Genomic DNA, 19817 nt, shown 5'->3' with positions numbered 1-19817 from the left:
AGAGTCCCAAGTGGCACTAACCTCCACAGCACATGCTAGGAGGTCTTTTGGAATCAGCTCATGTAGGTTAGATTTTATTTTGTCCCTACAGCTCAGTCCCTAAATGCTTCACAAATCTTGCTCTAGTTCTACTTTCACACTGTCTAGTTGCCCATCCTCTGCCCATAGAACTAGGTTTTAAATTTTATCCGTAGCTTCCCCTCTTGGCCAGCACAGAAATGGAGGGGAGTTCTCTTCATTCACACCGTGGTTCTACCATCTGCTCCTTATGGACAGGAACTCCCATTCCACGAGCACAGCACTGACTGGCCATCTCTGCTGCACAATGCATCCGCACCAGTGGGGGGTCTGCTCTCCTCTCCAGTTTGATCGGCTTCAAGTTCCAGCAGCTTATGGTGAGGAGGGGCGAGGAGCCAGCCACAAAATGCACAACAAGTTAAATGTTAGAAAATTTTATTAGCATTTTTGGTAACTGGAACTGCTCATTTGCCAGGAAGGATGATGCCATCGTACTGCAAGAGAGAGAAAAGGGAGTGTCAGAAATCAGGGCCAGTCAGAGCTGTGGTTGTGCCAAGGAGGAGACTGGAGTCACCACTTATTTCAGGTCACAGGTGTGACTTAGAGTAAGACTCCAATCATCCAAATTTACAGTCTGCAAAGTGAACATGGAAACTGACTTTCCATCTTATTTTCTGGTTTTTAGTGTTCCTTTAATAGGGATCTGTCAGATCAGTTTGACCCAAAAGACTTAGGTTGTTAAAATGAAGCTTTTTACAAAAGCTAAGTGCACAAAAAGCTATTCCCAGGAATGCATTTCTAATGAAAGGCTTTAAAAAAACTGGACTGCCTAGAATTCTGTTTGCAAGCCAGACTTGGCAGCAGAGCAAACCAGGAAGTAAAACAACCTCTGAACAAGTGAAAACTAGTCTCCCTGAAGGACTTAGTCTTTGCACCTTAGCTTTAGCAGCAGGAACGTTGTAGGAGGCTGACCCTGCAAATGCTTACTCCCACAAAATTACTATAAATTTCAATGGAAGGAGGTTTTGCCCAAGCGAAGCGCTCAGGATCTGGTAAGAAGGGGGATTCAATTTCAATGATATGAAATGTTAATTAGGTGAGGAAGTCCCCTCTCCTCGCTGAGAAAAAGATTTAATCTGACTGGGTTCATAACAGGTCACTGGGCTTTGGGGCACATGTGAGCATCCCAGTGTGCATGTTACAGTTCTTGTTACTGGAAGCTGTAGTCACAGGAGACATGCTCAGGAATGGGCAAGCACGTGGCCTTACAGGTAGCCAGAGAAGACCACATGCCTCTTAACAGGGGCAGTACACAGAAGATCTTCCAGGGGTCAGGGAAACTCAGGAATGGGTCTCTCCAGAGCAGCTAGAAAAGGGCTAATGAGACCTACATGATGGTGAAAGGAGGTTTGTTCTTCCCCTTTCCAGCTGCAGAAAGGTCTCCATTACCAAATATGTCACATTATTGAACCTTTCTGCATCTTGTTTATTAATAAACCTGTCGTGAGAAAATGGACATGGAATTCTAGTGTTGAGGTTTCATTTAGACAGTCCTGGCCTGTGAGTCTGCCCACGGCTTACAGGCAGTCTTTAAAGTACAACTCTGCTGAATAGCTGAACTTGCTTCTACCATGGTCTAGATGCTTCGGGTCAAAGACATTCAAAACATGCCCAATAGTTTGTAAACCAGGCAGGCGGTCTTGTTTGCCCACAGCTCAGTGAGAATGAATCCATTAAAGGACAGCATGTTGTAGGGCAGCGGTTCTCCAACTGTGGGTCATGACCCCAAAGTGGGTCATGACCTCATTTTAATGGGGTCCCCAGGGCTGGCTTAGAGTTGCTGTGGCCCAAGGGCTTCAGATCTTGGGCTTCAGTTTTGGTCCCCTTGCACAGGGCAGTGGGGCTTGGGCCCCCTCCCTCCCGGGCAGGCTCAGGCTTCAGTCCCCACTCCTGGGATTGTGTAGTCATTTTGGTTGTCAGAATGGGGTCACAGTGCAGTGAAGTTTGAGAATCCCTGTTGTAGGGTAAGTTAAAGGTGACCTGCACAACGACAGAACTGGATTTGGAAGCCTTTCTGACTCTTTATGGTGGATAAAGACAGCACAAGAGGTTTCTCTTGAGAGGCCTTTAGGCTGCTTTACAAGTATCCCATCTAGATTTCCTGGGTTTGCTAGAGTTCACGCCGCAATGGAATGTTGAAACTCCTATGAAGCTTTGCTCACAAGCGTTTGCCAGGAGTTACTAACAAAGCCCACAATATTTAGACAGCGACTAGAAATCCTGCCTGCTCAATTGGAGACATCAAGCGTAACAGTTCTACTCCCTCAGGAAGGACAGGGAAGACCCAACACTGCTCACGTAAAAAGGCAGCACACTTCTCAAGTAAAAAAAACCAAGCAGTTTTCCCCTTTGCATGTCACATCTATTACATGAATCCTTGGGCCTAGTCCCTGGAACTAGAAGTCAGGGTTCAATAACTTTTGGCCTAGGCCACCCAACATGTGGAACAGAGTCTACATGCCATGGGGCCTATCCCAACCACAGAAATGCAAGCGAGAAATTGAACTTCGACCCCCATTTTGCAGAATTGTTTTAAACAATTAAAAAAGAAGTGAACGGCATTACTCTACTATACACAGACCAGCCAGCAGGACAGATCCTATTCACTGCACAACACACTCCTCACCAGCCTTGTATACATAGGTCTTTCGCAGCAGCAGTCACAGAAGTTGCTCCTCTGATACGGTAAGAGCCTGGGAAGTGGGACCAGCAGTCCACGGGAATCGGGATATTGGGACTGACCCAACTGCAGCCCATCTAATTTGCTGTTTCCTTTGACTGTGTCTACTGCTGCAGATTTTCAATCCCCAGGGTCAGATTTGTAGTTGTCTACCTGGGGATCTTGGTGCTCTGCTGCTGCCGTCCCCCTTCTCCCCCCACCACACACCCAGACTGTGGAGATAGCAAAACATCTTGGGGAACAGGGACTAGTAGAACAGTATTCTACTTCTGGAATTCACCAGACTGCTGTGAAACCTGCACCAAGGATGAGCCCCTGCTTAAAATGCTTTATAAGCAGATTTGTTTAGGAGGAGCTTTCTTGCAGTCCAGGCACAGTTCTTAATGCTTCAGGTTTTCACCACAAAAGGAGGAAAGCTAAGGAGTGAAAACCCTTCACTTCAGAGATGCTTCTGCTCTCTTCCAAATCCCATGCTAATGAGATGCTCACATCACAGCTCAGCGAGCGTGTCACAGATTGGATCAGCAAGAGCGAGCAGGCTGTATTTGAGGTCTCTCACTAGGCCGCTGAATAGCCTGACGGACATGAAAATGGGGTTGGAGCTTACCTTCTGCTGGAACCAACGCATGGCCTCCTCCTTCCCAATTCTGTGCTTGGCTCCAATGGAGCCAGTTTTGCGTTTCTTGTCAGCAATGCTGAAGCCCGGCCTGCCCAGAACCTGGAGTAGACAGACAGCACTTATTATCTGAAGATGCAGTTCAAGAATCTTTTTCAAGCCTCATCATATGGAGAGAAAGAGACTCTCCATCGGAGTGACATTTGTTTTGTTGTCTGCACTAAAAAACATAAAAGATCTTCTAATGGCAACTGTACCTGTAGGCCACTGGTCCCAAAGGAGATCAACAGTTACCACTGTGATGGTATTCGGTAACCTGATGAGATCAGTTCTTAGTGGACAGCAAGTCCCATACGCCATTATGCTGGCACAGTCTCAGCAGAGGAACCAAAGAATTAGCCCTGGAGACTTAGTTACCTTCTCACTCTAAGGACTCATCTTAACTAGGAAAAATGGTGTTTTTAAATATGCCAATATGCTTTAGTTCACTCCCCCCCAGTAAACACCTGGCTAAAGTGGTGCTCCCTCTAGGTCCAAGCTGAAGCATATTTGGAGAGTGGTGTAAAAGGAACATGCTGGCACTGCTGCCGCCCTTGTGGTGCCTGTTCTGTAGAAAAGGGGGAACGTCACACTTAAGGTGATTAGGTTTGTAATGGCCTTGTGCTCTGCACTGTGCATCAGCCACGGAGGGACCAGAGCAACTTCCTACTGAGGGAAGAACTGGTCTTTATATATTAGCACATAGGCAATACAATGAAGCCAAGGAGTAAACTCAAGTTTTAGAATACAAAATACACAGTCTAGTGAATACTAGAAGCCTGCCTGCCTAAATTCTCACGGATCCCCAGGCCTGTGGAGCTGCACCTTCAGATGTGCCAGACACTCTTTATTACATTGTTTGAAGAGCAAAGTTGCCATGAAGATCAAGCAAAATTCATCTCAGCTGTTCCTCTCCAACGTCACCATCTCTAGCACACCAGCTGGAGTTTTACTCATCTTCAGACAGGATTAGGCAAACATGTTTCATGTTAAATGCCAGTGGCTCTTCCTACTCTACACCCACCTAAGCAGAGCACCTAGTCTCAATAGAACCCAGAGTAAAACATTCTCTGTTATTGGCCACTAAGTTACGTCCTGGCTGATTTGTCTGAGCCCAAAGAGTGTAGTGTCCTTTTTGTAAGCCGAGAGCTGGACCTAGTTAAAAACCTCACTTATCCACCTCCCTCCCCAGCATACGGACATTTAAGACAGTTCTGACTCTCCCAGTGGCCCACACCTTTCTGCTCTTCTGGGGCACCTCTCTAGCATTGGGACAAAGCTGGCAGAGATAAGGAAGTAGAGCATACATACCACATAGAAGTCCAGGCCATAGATGCCAATGCTGGGATCGTATTTAATTCCCAGATCAATGTGCTCCTGGATTCCAAAGCCAAAGTTCCCAGTGTCTGAAAAGTTGTTTTTCCTCAACTCATATTCTCGCACCTGAAACCCATTTAGAGCAAGTTACATTCTATGTCTTTCCAAACAAAGTCCTGCTTTTTCCACTGAGTTGTGACAGGATCCACTTGGGAACCAAACAGCTCCTAGTGATGGGTGCTTATACAGAAGATTCGGGCATCTTGACCCATCTGGCAGTCACAGCAACAAAGGTGGTGTCACAGAGGGCTGCCCAGATTGCACACACAGAGCTAAGAATCTTAGCTGCTAGCAAGTGCCTAACGAAGTCTAGAGTCCTAGTAAGCTCCCTGATCACTTTTAAAGCCAGGACACTTCATGCAAACTGCAATGATTAATTACAAAAACTTACAGAAAACAGCAGAAATCCTACATCATAAGAAACTCCTAAATGTCTATGTTTGTATTGTTACTCTGTATATGCACAGTTTAGATCTTTTAACATCTCATAGTGCAGGTGACATGGACAGATACGAACGACATTGTCTACAAAGACTTCACAAACCTATCTGAGACCTTGCACCTTGAGCACAGTCTGAGCTCTCCAAGGATGAAGAGGTACCTGCACCAACTCTGTTCTAACAAATTCAGGGTATGTCTACACTGCAATCAGAGATGCGACTGCAGCACTCGTAGATATACCCAAGCTAGCTAGCTTGAACAACAATAGTAGTCCAGGTGACAAGCCCACCTGGAACCCTGAGCACCAGTACGTACTCTAGCAGGTGCGTTTGTACAGCCCACGCTACTGCGTGTTCACTGCTGTTTGAGATACCAGAGCTAGCTTTGTTCTAGCTATGTCTATAGATACCTCAGTCACACCTCTGACTGCAATGCCGACAAACCCTTAGAGGAACACACAACTAAATTATTCTTTTAAGGCTAGTTTTTCAAATTCCAGTTTGATACAGCATCACTTAAACAGTACGTCCTGAAGTTTAAAAAAATAAAAAAATATTCTGCAAATCGATAAGTGACTTTCTGCTCCCATGTGCGTTTAAGGGTTTTTTGACAAGGGGAAAACTAATGACCATACATGGGAACAGTGTAAATCAACAACTTTAAAGTGCTGTTAAATGCAGATTATTTTGTTTACACTAACTTCAAGTTCATGCAAGCTTTTAACAAGCCACATGAACAGCTAGAGTAGTCAAAATTCTCACCTTCAACCCTTTCTCCAGAATCTCCTCTGCTTTGGCCCCACGAACCGTGCAGTGAACAGCAATCTTTTCATTTCTCCTGATTCCAAAGGATCTGACAGTGTATCGAGCTGCGGGAGACAAACCCACACAATCAGTTGCTTTCACGGGGCTATTCCAATGGCTTTCAGTCAGACTGGAACATGTTTCTTGCTTTAGTAAGGCTGAAGCAAAAAAGCTCCAACTTGGTTTTTGACACCACATTTAGGGAGAGGAAAGGGCAATACTAAAAGTTACAATTTAATAGAGAATTGTATGCAGTGGTAGAAGGGGGAAGATCTCCAAAACTGGCAATTTAAGGCCTTTATTCACATAACAGGCACTGATAACGCAGGCTTCTCTATCCCATCCTCCCCACGTACCTCTCCCCTGACCTGGAGGGATAAACCCTAGGGATGGCACACTTCAGCCAGTGGTACTACTCAAGCTTTAAGAAGGTGAAGCAGTAATTATGTCTGAAGGCATTGCCTTCAGAAACCAGAAGATGAAACTGCTTTTTTCCATTCGGTGGCACCAAAAATGGTTTCCCCAACCTCTAATAAAGTGTCACTAACTGTTACAAGATGGGATCTCGCTTGCTGCACTTTGCACTGAATGATTCTGTTTCCCCCACTGATACGACTTACCCTTTGAGAAGACAGGAGTCTGGCCTGTGAGCTGCTCCAGCACTTTGGCTGCCCGGGTGAGTCTGTCACCACTTTCCCCAACACAAATATTGAGACAGAGTTTGCGGATGCGCAGTTCACGCATGGGGTTCTCCTTCTCACCCTGATCTTGCTGTCGAGAGAAAATATATACAGCTGATAGAGACACGCCTCCCCCTAACCCAGCATACACAAGGTGCCAGTCAGTGGGCATTGCTATAGCACCCTGGGAGGGGGATAGGACTAGTCGTTTTTAATAAAGTGGTATAGGCATTTAGAAGAGCAACATACCACAGAGCACAGCTGCAAGTCCTATTCAAGGGGAGTTGTCACTTTCCTGACACCCTTCCATCCTATATGTGCTCCCCCACACTCCGATCCCAGGGGCAAGGGACGCGTACCCAGTATTCTGTACTAGGCAGTGCCCATTACTTCCTATTCATTTGTGCATATGCAACCACCGCACAGAGCTTGGTGCTGGCCTTGGAACTGCAGGGCCAGTGTTCAAAGCAGGCATGAGAGCTGCAGGGCAAGAAGGGGGGTATGGGGCAGCCTTGAGCCCCCCTCCACAGGGCTGCAAAGGGGAGGGCAGGGATTCAGACCATAGCGCCGTGGATGGGGAGCAGATCACAGCCCATGGGAAGGGAAACGTGAGGGTTTAACCCTAGGGATGACCAGAGCAGGTAAAGGCACCAAGCCCAGCAAAGAGGGAAGATGGGGGGCGGAGGGGGTTCAGGCCCAAGCGTTGAGGCAGGGCGCCCCACCATTGAGGTACCCACTGCATGGCAGGGGGCTGTCAGTCCCGGGCTCCCTAGCAAGGAGGGTCCGGGACTCCGAAGGAGGGGGACAGGTTTCGGGGCACCTGGCCCGGCGGAAGAGACCCCCTCAGCCCCCGGGGGAAGGGGCCCGCGCAGCTCCACGAGCCTCCTGCCTGCCAGGGGAGGGGGGACCAGATCCGACCAGGGAACCCAGCGGCCTCCCGAGCGGGGGAGACTCCGGAACCGCCCCACGCTGGCCCCGCTGGAACCCACAGACCTTCTCCCACCCGCCTGGGCAGGCGCCCGGCCCGGCCAGCCCCGGCCGGGGGAGGATGGCGGCGGATTGACAAGCCTCCCCCGGCCCGTTCCGGCGGACCGCAGCTACTCACCGCCATGATGGAGGCGTGGAAGAGATCGCGAGAGCTCCGGAACGGGATCTTATTCGGCAGCCCCGGCCGGCTGCCCCATAGAGGCGGCAGGCGGGAGAGACGCCCAGGCCGAGGGGCAGCTGCTGCCCCCTGCGGCCGGAGGGCGGCCCCGCACCCGGCTCTGAGCAGCTCCCCTCTCCGCCCCTAAGCCCAGAGCTGGTTGATCCCAGGCCCTTCTGCGATGGGCACTAACTTAAACACAACACACTCTCCAAACTCATAGGCCGTTCCCCCTACAGCCCGGGCAGGAAGAGAGAGAATGTTGTTGTTACTTTTAAATCCTTGACAGGTAGTGGGTGGCAATTGGCGTGATGCAAGCACAGGTCGTGTGTAGCTGTAGCCCACGAAAGCTTATGCTCTAATAAATTTGTTAGTCTCTAAGGTGCCACAAGTACCCCTGTTCTTTAAGCACAGGTAGATTACTGGAGAGAACAGTATCATTGTTGTCTTAACATCATCCAGGCAACTCAGGGTGGAACATGTCAAACGTTTGTTTCCATTTTTATTTTTCATTTTCAGGAAATTACAAGGAAAACCTTCAGGACAGATCGAGAGAAGTGACACAGGTGCTGGGCTGGGAGCATGACAGCACAGCCCGGCCAAGAAAGGGTCAGAGGCCAAACATCAGCCTGACAAAGAGCCCTTTACGTTACATCACACACCCGTTCTGGAGTCATTCTCAGTATTTCTGATACTGAAGTGGAAAAAATAGGGTGGCTAAATTACTTTTCAGCTTTTGTGACTAAAGAGAGTGTCGGCTAGTGCACAAAATGCCAGCTTCGTGTTTCAAATCCTGTCGAGGTTGGGTTATGAGATTTGGTGATTCCACAGTACCAACAGCTGGACAGGGAGTGGCAGAGACTTGGAGAAATGCTGCTGGTGAATTTTGTGTGTAGACTAGTAAGCCCTGCACTACACTACAAAGCCACATGCCTGAGCGATGCAGTTATTCCAACTGGAATCCAGATGTAGACAGTGCTACGGGAGAGCTTCTCCCATGGACATAGATACCGCCTCTTGGGGAGGGGGAGTACCTACGCTGATGGGAGAAGCTTTCCCGTTGGCGTAAGTAGCGTCTTCACCCAGCAGTGCAGCTGCACCGGTGCTGCAGCACTGTAAGTGTAGACAAGACCTACCTCGGGGAGGACAAAACACACAAAGCAACATCTGCTTATTGTGTTTTAAAATAATATACTGTATTGGATTCATCGGCAAGCAGATTTATTTAGAGCGTAGCTAAGCTATCCAAAGCGCCCACATTGCAGGACTGCGTTACAGCACAGTTAAAACATGGTTTGCTCTTGTAGCATAGACAGGATGGAATTGTGTTATTACCATACTCCTGAACCCAGCTAGATCCCTGCAAAGTTCAGGTGCGTGATTCAGGCGCACAGTGTAAACACACTTTGATCCTAGCTACGTTACAGAGTGTGTTTTTATCATGTCTGAGGAACAGCGGTGTTATAACTGAGTCCTGCAATGTGGTAGATTGTGCAGCTCCTAGGCCCCCTCCTGCCACCCTCACTAACAATTAACGTCCCAGCAGACTCCTTCAGTCCTTACAAATGGAAAGGTAGACGCTCAGAATCTTTATGACCTAAAGTGGGAGAGTCCAATCGACACCAGAACCATCAGACCCACAGTGATCATTAGAGGCCAGCTCATAGCAGCAGCCAGCAGTGGCGGGGCTGTGACCTTCTTCTTTCGGGACACAGCGGCTGACGGCTTCTTTTTTTGCTTCTCTCTTAAGCACTCCAGCAGAAACTTCAAGTTATTGGGCGGAAAGAATTTGGTGCCAAACAGGTTGCATTTGGGAATGAAAAAATGAGGCAGATGAGCGCTTGCCACCTGCTGAATGAAATTGGCCCGGACCCTTTCAAAACAGTGAGCAATGCTGGAGGGGTTCCCATCCTGGGCCTGCTTCCATTCCAGCAGCGTGTGAAAGAAAGACGTCTCAGCATGGTAGGAACTCAAAGGAGCCAGTTCCAAGGGGTGCTCTGTCTTCAGGGCTCCCAAAAGACTTTCCAGCATCTGCAGACATTCTGGCCTAGAGAGGGGAAAGCCACATTCTTGGCATTAGCAATTTCTGTTACTATTGGGTCAAATCCCAAGCTCCTTACCGTTTTAATTCAGGCTGTGACCTCAGTGGGAATTTTGCCTAAGTAAGGGCCTGGGGGCCACAGTGTGGTGGGCATTTGACCTACGAGAATGTAAAAAAAGGGGACAAATGCTGCTCCTACAGAGTAAGTCAACGAAGTTAAATATAGCAACATTGGATTTATGCAGGTGTAACTGAGAGCAGAATCTATCCCAAGGTCCCTGCCCTAGAGAGCTGACAATCAATGCGCCCAATCTTGCAAATGCTGACTGCCAGGCATACCGTGAGCAGTCTCATTGACAAATGGGATTACTCAGAAAAGTAAGCATTACGCTCAGTAATAGTGTTTGGAGGATTGGGCTCTAATTAATGAGGTCTGCCTGGAGAAGGGGGAGGGGGAGTAATGCAGCTGAAGCAAGTGACAGAGTATTGATTTCAGTCTAGGTCTTATTAGCTCCGTAGTTGTTGTTTGTTGTTGTTTTTAAATCACTATTAAAGTCTCAGCTATTTTACTTTCGCGAGAAGTTGAGCATGGATCACGCCTGGCTAGCGCTAAAGGGAAATGAATATACTCAAAGGCATCATCATGTTCATTAATAATACTTTATACTTCGTTTGCACCTTCCGGCTGAGGATCCCAAAGCACTTCCCACAAATCAGGATCATTGCCCCCATTTTATGGGTGTGTGTGTGTGTGGGGGGGGAACTGAGGCACAGACTGGTGCTGTGACTTGCCCAAGGCCCCACAGTGAGCCAGTGGCAGAGTGAGGAATAGAATCCAGGAGTCTAGATTCCCAGCCCTGTGCTCTAGACACTCAGACTCCCAGCTGATAGCAATCAATGCTTTACATTTCCATAGCACCTTCTATGCAAGGATCTCAAAGTGCTTAGCAAAAGAGGGTCCAGGTTCAAGTCAGGGTTTCCAGGGCAAAGAAAGTAAACTATGTCCAACAAAACATGAAGTTACAGCACTGATGCTAGTCTGGCCTGTCTCGACCCAGGGCAGGGGATACAAAGACCTCTGGCCCAGCCCTGGCTTTCCAGACTTGCAGACATACTTGGTGTGGCAGTGGTTTGCCACATGGACGTACCTGTGGCACGTGGTCATCTGACACTTCCGGGTGCTGGTGTGGCTTTTCAAAATCTCCTTTTCCACATGAGAGAAAGACATTTTCCAGGTCTCTGAAATAACAGCAACCCCAGTGTCAGCCTACACCTCCCTCGGCTGGGCACAGAAGCCAGGCAGCAGAGGACACTGTGCAGGTGATGTGGAAATAGGATCATTTGTAATGTATTTTTGATTCCAGTGTTGCCTGAGAAGTCACCCCTAACTGTGAAGCTCATAAAACAGCCACTGGCTCACCCTCATCCCTCTCTGGTTCCCAGGGCTTCTCCACTCTTCCCTGCGCTACCCCTCCCCAGTTCGGAGTGCCCCCTCTCCTCCCATGCCTGCCACTCTCCTGGGAACACCTCCTGCTTCCTTGTGGGGTAGCTCTAGGTCGAGGACTTGAACTGAAGGGAAAAGGGGGAGACATCATTCCCCTCAATACATGTTATGTATGGGCTCCACCGAGGTCTCCAGAACACACAAGCCCTGTCTCAGCACGGCATACCCCACCAGAGGCTAGAGATACTCTCTGCTGACTCTCTGCAGCTTTTCTTCTGGGAGACTAGCTTAAGGCCAGTGCATTTACCACAGTGGGATACAGAGAACGTGGGGGTGGCTTTGACAGTGCTATGAAAAGGGAGGAGGGGGCATTGGCCCTGTGGGCTGTGTGGGTTCCTTCCCCTGAGGGGGTGTTCATTGTCCCAGCTCTGCACACTACTACACCCTTCTCCAAGCCTCAGCCTGACAACTCAATCCCTAAGCACTTTCCCAGGAGAATATGCTGTGGTGAGGGAATTACCTTTGTTATCTTGACCAGGGGCCTGTTTAGCAATGAAATAGAGGGTCTTCCTCAGATATGGCTCCTTCTCCCCCAACAACTGCTTGACATCCATCCCTTCGTCATTTGAACTGGGCCATTGGCCAGAGATCTCCAGAGCAAGGACCAGGTCAATAGACATGAATGTGTCACCTCGGTTGTCCACCATCACTAGGGGCACTGCTGGGCTGTTCTGCTTTTTCCTCTCCAGCCTCATCTGCCATCCAGGAAAAGGCACTGAGACACCAGACAGACAGTGGACAGACCAATGGGAGAGCTTAGAAAGAGGCAGTAATTCATCAAGGGGCTTGTTTGTGTTTAGATCAACGTCAGCCAAAGAAACCAAACCAACCAGAAACTCAACCAAATCCCTTAGGGAAGGACTCCTAGTGGGGAACCCACAGCTTTCCCCAGGAGAGGGATGTGAGGGGAGGGATAGCTCAGTGGTTCGAGCATTGGCCTGCTAAACCCAGCATTGTGAGTTCAATCCTTGAGGGGGGCCACTTAGGGATCTGGGGCAAAATCAGTACTTGGTCCTGCTAGTGAAGGCAGGGGGCTGGACTCAATGACCTTTCAAGGTCCCTTCCAGTTCTAGGAGATGGGATATCTCCATAAATTTATTTATTTAGATGGAGTCCAGCTCACTCAGCTCTGTGTAGTGTGAAGGATCCCGACCTCAAGGGCCTAATACCTCGGCCTTTCACCTTTGGTGACCTGGGTTCAAATCCTACTTGAGATCACGTGAAAATGAGCTTGTGGGTCTCAGCCTAGCCCTTACCTGAGCTACGCTGCAGCTGCTGCTATTTTAAGAATGACTTAGGCCTGGAAGAGCAGGAGATGTCACAGGTCAGGATGGAAGGGGGGATCCAGGTAGCCCCAGCACGGGGACACTCACCTGAGTAGAACACTTTGATGAACTGATCCAAGTGCTGCCGGAACTCCGCCATGATGCTCCCTGGGGACACAGTCTGCCCGTCCTCCAGCAGGAAGGCGGCTGGAAAGCTGCGGGACTTTCTCAGCAGAGTCAGGGTGTAGAAGAGCCCATCGTACCCCTCCACCTCAGCGTACTGAATATAATCTGGAATCGGCAGGCTCAGCAGCACGTCAAAGTTATTCGGGTGCAAGGGCTGTAGACAGAGTCTCCTACTGGAGATGCTGCTGAATTCTTTTCAGGCGAATCCCCCCTTCTCCTTTCCTCCACTTATCCCCTTGATCCCATCCCTTCTCACCCCTCCTTCCTGCTTTCATTCCCTCCGTGATCCAAACTCTCTAATGACCGCCTACCTCCCCTTTTCCCTGCTGCTGTCGCCCTAGAAAGCTCTGACTGCTCCCACCGCCTACCCTCCCTCTCCTTGTTACCTGGTAGCTGCTCCCCGATGTCAGTTCTCTCACATCCCTGAAGTAGGGTCTCTCGGGACACTCATTCAGGTAGCTAAAGAACTGGCGGAAGAAGGCATGGAGAAGATCGACTGCGTTGGCCACATCCAGCTGTTTCAGGCGGAGGGACTTTGCCCTCTCTTTAATCCGGGTGAGGTTGTCTTTCTTCCAGTCTTGAAAGGTTCGCATTGCAGCTGAGGTCCCTGGTTTCTCACTCAGATCAGCGGAGGCATCTTGGGAATAGACCTGCCCCAGGTCTCCTAAAGGGAAACATTAGAGATGAGAGATCCCTGGCACTTCAGCCAGCTTCCTCCATATCAAACCATGCTGCTACTGCTTCTCCAATGCAAGTTTAGGTCCTGATCCTTCTTCCCTTGCTAAACTCCAATAGGGGGAGGAGCTGGGCCTCGTTTTGTGCAGCATCAGTCTTACAAACTGTCATAAACGATTTTGGCAGAAAGAGAAATTAAGGCGTGAAAGAGAAAGGAGACTTGAAATGTGATGGAGGAGTTGGAGACGTGGGGAAGCAATTCCAGACAGTGGGTAATGCAGAGGAGAAGGCTCCCATGCGGTCAGTGGGAAGATTGCGAAAAGGAACAGCGGGAGTTGGCTGAGCAGAGGGAGCGGGAAAGAGGAGTAAAACGAGATCAGATCTGTGAGGTCAGCTGGAGTAAACAGGGTCAGAGATCCTTTATCTCAGTCTAAGGGAAGGCTGATGTGTGTGTTTTGTACTGCGAGATGCTGCACCTCTGTTAATTCAGACCAATCATAAAAGAAGCCATGCTGGCATGGCTGATATCCACCTTCATTGCAGCTGCAGTGCCTAGCGCGCTTACAGGACACTGCTAATGACAAGGAGAAGGTCCATGGTTTTAGGTAATAGGATACTCTCCTCCCATAGTGCTGGATTTATCAGGAATTTAGGGATTACCATATTATGGGGGTGGGGGACATCTAACCCAGTACCCTGTCTCTGACAGTAGGTACTTCCAGAAAAGCATCACTCCATTCCCACCTACTGTAGACTCAGCTATTGTGCAGTATTTTACCACAGAAGGTAATCTCCTCCTGACCTCAGCCAGTGAGCAGTTTATACCCTGAAGCCTGAGGATCATTGGCCTGGAAAACTTCTGGCTGAATTAGTGTAAGTGCAGGTGCTATTCTTAATCAGCCAAATGCTTGCACTTTTAAAAGTCCAATATGGGAAAGATGCAGGGCCCCTAATTTGGGGTCCCACAGCCGACTCACCCACCCAACTCCCTCGAATCCCAAAGAGTGGGGAGAGGGGAGGACAATAACCCATGTCATCTAGCTACCCCACCACATGCTGTGAGATCATCAAACTGAAAAACAGTGAAGCCTGGAGCATTTCTGAATGGCCATTTACAACCAGTGAAGGTCCAATGGAGATTCCCTGACCTGCAGCTTCCCTGTGGAGCTTGTCCAACTCCACCTTCCATCTGCTCTGGGTGCCAAGGCTCCAGAGCTGCTGGGAGGTCTCTGGAGGATGGGAGCCTAAAGTGTCTAGGTTCCACTGCTTCCTTGCCCTGAGGTTTGAAGATTCGGCTGCTTCCAATGGGGACAGGGCTCGCTGGCTGGCTGTTCTCTCTGTGTCTCCTGGCTCTTTGCTTCTGCTGGCTCTGCCCTTCTTCTGAAGACCCTTCCATACCCTACAGTTCTTGGCAGGCGTAACATTGAGGGGCGGAGAGCTTGCACTTAGAGTCGGACCTGCCATCTTGCATTTGGACCCTATGAGATTCAAAGAGAATCCAGGTGTTTATTGTGATTCCAGGTTTCTTTTCTGATCCCCGCCTCAGCCACCTCTGTGTCAGGAGAGAGGGATGCTGCCCTTAGTCATAAAAAAGATAATAATGCAGGGCCAAGGCCGGCTCTACCATTTTTGCCACTCCAAGCAAAAAAAAAAAAAAAAAAAAAGCCGCCCGAACTGCCGCCCCAGGCACGTGCTTCCTCCGCTGGTGCCTGGAGCCGGCCCTGTGCAGGGCCATGAAGCAACGTGTTCATTTCATTTTCCTCTTAGGAAATGGGCAAAGGGAACCCAAAGCAGCCAGCAAGAGAATTGCCTCACTGCATCCTACTCATGGCAACAATTAGCATTTCCACCATGCTTATCGTTAAAGAGCTGTACAGACATTAACCGGGGGATCCTCCCAGCAGCCTGTGACACAGATACATTATTAGCCCCGCTTTGGACCCTGGGAACCAGCCAGCCAAAGAGGTGAAGAGACTTGCCCAAGGCCACCCAGCAAGGCAGTGGCAGAACAGGACCTAGCCCTCAAGGAGCTCCTGGGTTCCAAATGTGTTGCCTCAGTCTCTACGCTGTTAGGGAAATGGCTTTCTGTCCTGGCTAGGGGAAGCAAAGATACAAAGCAGCCTTCAAACCCAGGCAGCTCTCACATGCTGCCCCCGATAGCAAAGTCACAGGAAATGATCACGTGATCTGGCCAAGAGAACAGGTTAGGGGACAGGCCAAGTCCACGATACAGGGGCACCTTGGGGTCATTGTTAAATATTTCAGTGTGGGCTGTACAGGTGGGCACGTGCACGTAGCAAAACCATAGGATGGTCAGAAAGGGGACAAGACCTTTGAGGCGCAAGCCGGGCAGATAAATGCCTCCCACATCCAATGAATGGACTGAACGTTGTGGCTTGCAGAAAATCAGCATCACGCTGTGGTCTCCTAGTGGCCTGCTGAATGGCATAATTTGACACCCAAACAATGTGGGGCTTGGATGCTGATCCGTAAGAGGACCCTTGGCTGACAAGGGGATCTGCTGTAATTGTTGGATGACCACTGGCATCCTCCCTTCTTCCCAGCTCTGACACACCTGCTTGCCCGTGGGATTCATGAAGAGTGCCTGCTCTTCCATTCTTTAATACCAGTTCACTCCTCCTTGCTCCCATGTCATATACCGTCTAGGCAGGGTAGTGGAGCTATAACCTTTTCACCTTCTCCAGCTGAGATCCAGCCAACCACAAAGACCTCATCCAGCACCTTTCCTGGCCAGAGGGCACATCTCAGCCCTCATGTGCCCAGGGGTCTCATCTGTCTCTTAAGGAGAGCATTCAGTTGTGCATTGGACTCATCTACAAGACCATTCCAGGGGGGCCCCTACATTGCTTTCAACAGGCAGCTGCTTCTTGTCAGGGCTAGATTTCTAGCAGGATCAGCAGACAGCTGGAGTTTCTGACTTGGGGACACATCCTAGGGCATTGCTGTCCTGTTTCATCCATGGGACAGTCTGTTGTAAGAGAACCATAGAGTTCAGCCTAGCCTACACTAGAAAGGGTTTTCTAGTACAGACATGCTTATAGCAGAAACTTCCCTGAACAGAATAAGCTACATTGGCAAAAGAACTTTTCTTTTTTTGCCAGTATAACTGCATATAGACTGGGGGCTTTTTGCCAGCATTAATATGTCAAAGCATCACCCCTCTTAACTGACACTATTACACTGGCAAAAGTTTCTAGTGTAGACCTGGTCTTCCAGCCGGAGGACGCAGATGGGTTTGTTTCAGCGCTAGATTGCTCATTAGCAGTCAGTTGAAGCAATTGGATTAATAATTTCATAGCCATCTGTCCAGACAGGGCCCAGCCACAGCCGTGGTGGAACGCCATTGACTGAGTTCCAGCAGGGCTGCCTTTGGCCCACCCTCATGTAGGATTGCTCTTTTCAGAGATCAGCTGCAACCAGCGTCACTTTTTAAAAAAAAATTCTCTGGAGTCATTAATAAATTCTCAGTCACAGCCGGCTAATTTATTGTTCTGATTTTCTTCCTGCCTCAGGAAGAAAAGCAGCCAGTGGGGCCATTTAGTTGTTAGAGGGACAGTCAAAATTGGACAGACTAAGCTGGAGCCTTTCCATGCATTTGGTTCCCTGTACAAACCTATGCAAGTGTCCTCACACCAGAGAGGAGTAACCCTCAAGAGAACACAGGTTGTCCTCATTTTCACCTAGCATCCCGAGAGAGTTGGGAGCAGAAGGACTTTCAGATTAGAAGACATGAGGCAAGTTCTGCCTTGAGGTATGTGCAGCTCTCCCTACCCGTTACAGAAGCTATCCCAGGCACACAGGGACATTGGGTCTGCCCCTCAGAAGTCCACAGGTGGGGGAGGTTTCTGCTGGGAGGGGTCCTAGGCTACAGATACCTGGCTCCCCAAAATCCAGAATTGCTAGCTCTAGAGTGGCCCTCTGTGTCACTGCTCTGAGAGGGACTACCCCCCCCACTTCACTTGAGGTTATGCACTGAGCCTGGACTGGACCCTCAGACCTAGAGAGCTCCTTAGCAAGGGCCAGCATCACCTATGGGAGTGTGAATGTGTGGCATTTAATAAAGGCATGTTGCTACCATTTCTGTTCCTGCTGGAGTGACCCAAGATAGGAGGCAACGAACGAGGGAAGTATCTCAAGGGGAAAAGAGGCCATAAAGAACCTTAAAACGTGGCTTAGAAGGAGCCATGGCACCATTTTAGCTAGCAGTACTAGATCTAAACACCACAAACCCATTTTATGCTGTGAGCAGATTCATCAATTCCAAGGCCAGAAGGGACCATTGTGATCTAGTCTGACCACCTGTGTAACATGGGCCAGAGACTTGTCCCAAAATAATTCCAAAAGCAGATCTTGACTGAAAAGTGGTCAGTGATGGATAATCCACTATGACCCTGGGTAAGTTGTTCCAATGGTGAGTTGCCCTCACTACTAGAGATGTACGCCTTTCAGGCTGAATTTGTTTAGATTCAGCTTCCAGCCCTTGGATTGTGGTCTTTCTCTGCTAGATTGAAGAGCTCATGACAGGAAAAAATGAATATGTAGTAGATACTTAGCAGAAGGTGAAGGGGTGATATGATCAGTCTAAGGTGAGTGGATAGAGCCACCTTCTGCCAGAGGAGAGTGACCCGTACCTAGAAGGTAACTCAGATCTCTTAGAATCAAATGGGCAGTCTTTGGCCCTCTTCTGCTAACCCTTCCCTGTTGGAAAATCCCACACTCTAGCATCAGTTCCTCTCATCACAGGCGTGTCAGTTGAAGCCCAGTGATCTATGCCAGCCAAGATATTATTGCTTTTGTTTTAACAGCCTCTTTCATTACCCTCCCATCACAAGCACCAGCTAGGGGCTCCAGGTTAAGCATCCAGCTTGGAGGGGGTAGTGATTGGTATGAAGGATGCCTCACCCTAACTTGAGCCCCCCCCCCCTCCATTTTCCAGCCCACATGTCCTCACAGGCACCTGGTCTCCTCTGAAGGATTTTCTCCACCAAGAACTCCAAGCAATTCAAACCCACAATACCAGGAGATGCTCAGGGTCTTTTGATGGTGTTTCTCCAGCTTTGTGCTTACCCTCCCCTCCTGCTCTACTTCTCATCAGTCCTGCTTGTGAGCGTCTGATGTGCTCTTCCTCCGCTAGAGCCCTGCTACTGCTTGCGCCAGCGCCCACCAACTGCCCCCTTCAAACTGCCACTTGGAACACGCGGTCCAGGTATTCCTGGCTGAGGAGGCTGAAGCCAAGACATTCTACTTGCTGGCTGAATGGTAGTGTGGGAGCAGCATTTTTCTACCCCTTCTTCCATGGGAGAGTTGATAGGATCTATTGCCCCTCCAGCACTGGTTTGTAGTTATGGGGCCCCTCCACCCAATCCTGGCTCCTGACATAGCCAGGAGGGCTGACAGATCACCCCAGCACACGCTCCAGAGGACGGGGTTACAGACACAGAGCCATGGTCATTTTTCAAATGGGCAGTTTATTCAGTGAGGACATTTAGAAAAGTTAAAGTGCAAGGGGTCAGGCAGACCCATCCCACTCATGGCTCGGCCAGTGCCACTTGCTGAGGCTCAGTGCTGTACAAGTCAGTCCAGACGGTGATTTTGCCTGTTGGGTTTTGGTGCTGCCCAGTCTTCATTTCTTACTGGCCTTCACAGCTGACTTGGTGACTTTGGCAGCTGCACTGGCTTTCTTCTCTACCCCCTTGATCACACCCACAGCCACCGTCTGTCTCATGTCACGAACAGCAAAGCGACCTGCCCGAGGAGAGGAGCATTAGGTGGTGGTTCTCTTTTGCCCATTGAGCCTATGGGGCTTTTCGACACAGGTTGCCAACAATTCTTGACTCTAGCTCAGTGGCACTTGGCTCTGGGACAGGAATAGAAAGTTTTCCGCTACAGCAGGGCCTAGTCTAGCCTCTGATGATTTAGCCCCAGGTTGGGGGGGGCGGGGCATATGCTAAGAACAGCCAGACTGGGTCAGACCAAAGGTCCATCTAGATCAATATCCTGTCTTCGGACAGTGGCCAATGCCAGGTGCCTTGGAGGGAATGAGCAGAGCAGGCAATCAAATGATCCATCCCCTGTCGCCCATTCCCAGCTTCTGGCAACCAGAGGCTAGGGACACCATCCCTGCCCAGCCTGGCTAATATCAGAGGATCAGTCCATCAATGGTTATTTAGTTCTTTTTTTGAACTCTGTTATAGTCTTGGCCTTCACAACACCCTCTGGCAAAAGAGTTCCACAGGTTGACTGTGTGCTGGGGGGGGCAGAGTTGAA

General features: G+C 49.4%; 3 protein-coding genes across 4 annotated transcripts in view; all 3 read right to left on the bottom strand.

The window, feature by feature from the left end:
• Positions 1 to 436: 436 nt before the first annotated feature.
• Positions 437 to 7912, bottom strand: RPL11 (ribosomal protein L11). The gene is made up of 6 exons (XM_034753939.1): positions 7820 to 7912; positions 6655 to 6805; positions 5993 to 6099; positions 4725 to 4856; positions 3366 to 3476; positions 437 to 512 (listed from the first exon to the last, which is right to left on the bottom strand). Exons 1-6 carry the CDS (start codon positions 7823 to 7825, stop codon positions 483 to 485), a joined length of 537 nt encoding a protein of 178 aa, XP_034609830.1. The 5' UTR covers positions 7826 to 7912; the 3' UTR covers positions 437 to 482.
• Positions 7913 to 9448: 1536 nt separating this feature from the next.
• LOC117868382 (cyclic GMP-AMP synthase-like) lies at positions 9449 to 15000 on the bottom strand. The gene is made up of 6 exons (XM_034754279.1): positions 14678 to 15000; positions 13223 to 13518; positions 12777 to 13008; positions 11864 to 12118; positions 11048 to 11138; positions 9449 to 9905 (listed from the first exon to the last, which is right to left on the bottom strand). Exons 1-6 carry the CDS (start codon positions 14991 to 14993, stop codon positions 9449 to 9451), a joined length of 1647 nt encoding a protein of 548 aa, XP_034610170.1. The 5' UTR covers positions 14994 to 15000.
• Positions 15001 to 18998: 3998 nt separating this feature from the next.
• LOC117868381 (elongation factor 1-alpha 1-like) overlaps positions 18999 to 19817 on the bottom strand; it is a 21683-nt gene continuing 20864 nt past the window's right edge. For both annotated transcript variants that reach the window (XM_034754277.1, XM_034754278.1), the window contains one exon: positions 18999 to 19295. In XM_034754277.1, coding sequence (XP_034610168.1) covers positions 19174 to 19295 — 122 coding nt within the window. In that variant the 3' untranslated portion in view covers positions 18999 to 19173. The remainder of the gene's footprint in view (positions 19296 to 19817) is intronic.

Source organism: Trachemys scripta, chromosome 20 (genome assembly GCF_013100865.1).
Source record: "Trachemys scripta elegans isolate TJP31775 chromosome 20, CAS_Tse_1.0, whole genome shotgun sequence".
NCBI lineage: Eukaryota > Metazoa > Chordata > Testudines > Emydidae > Trachemys > Trachemys scripta.
This window is presented reverse-complemented; position numbering and strand designations above follow the sequence as displayed.

Bases quoted from the DNA above. Each gene is read 5' to 3' on its own strand.
- RPL11 (XM_034753939.1), bottom strand. The intron at 3,477-4,724 runs GTATGTATGCTC...TGTCTACTCCAG, and splicing joins ATGGCCTGGACTTCTATGTG to GTTCTGGGCAGGCCGGGCTT. The intron at 513-3,365 runs GTAAGCTCCAAC...TCTCTCTTGCAG, and splicing joins TGCGTTGGTTCCAGCAGAAG to TACGATGGCATCATCCTTCC.
- LOC117868382 (XM_034754279.1), bottom strand. From the start codon at position 14,993: ATGGCAGGTCCGACTCTAAGTGCAAGCTCTCCGCCCCTCAATGTTACG. The intron at 13,519-14,677 runs GTCAGGGAATCT...GTTTCCCTTTAG, and splicing joins GCTCCACAGGGAAGCTGCAG to GAGACCTGGGGCAGGTCTAT. The intron at 13,009-13,222 runs GTAGGCGGTGGG...CTCTGTCTACAG, and splicing joins AGGTAACAAGGAGAGGGAGG to CCCTTGCACCCGAATAACTT.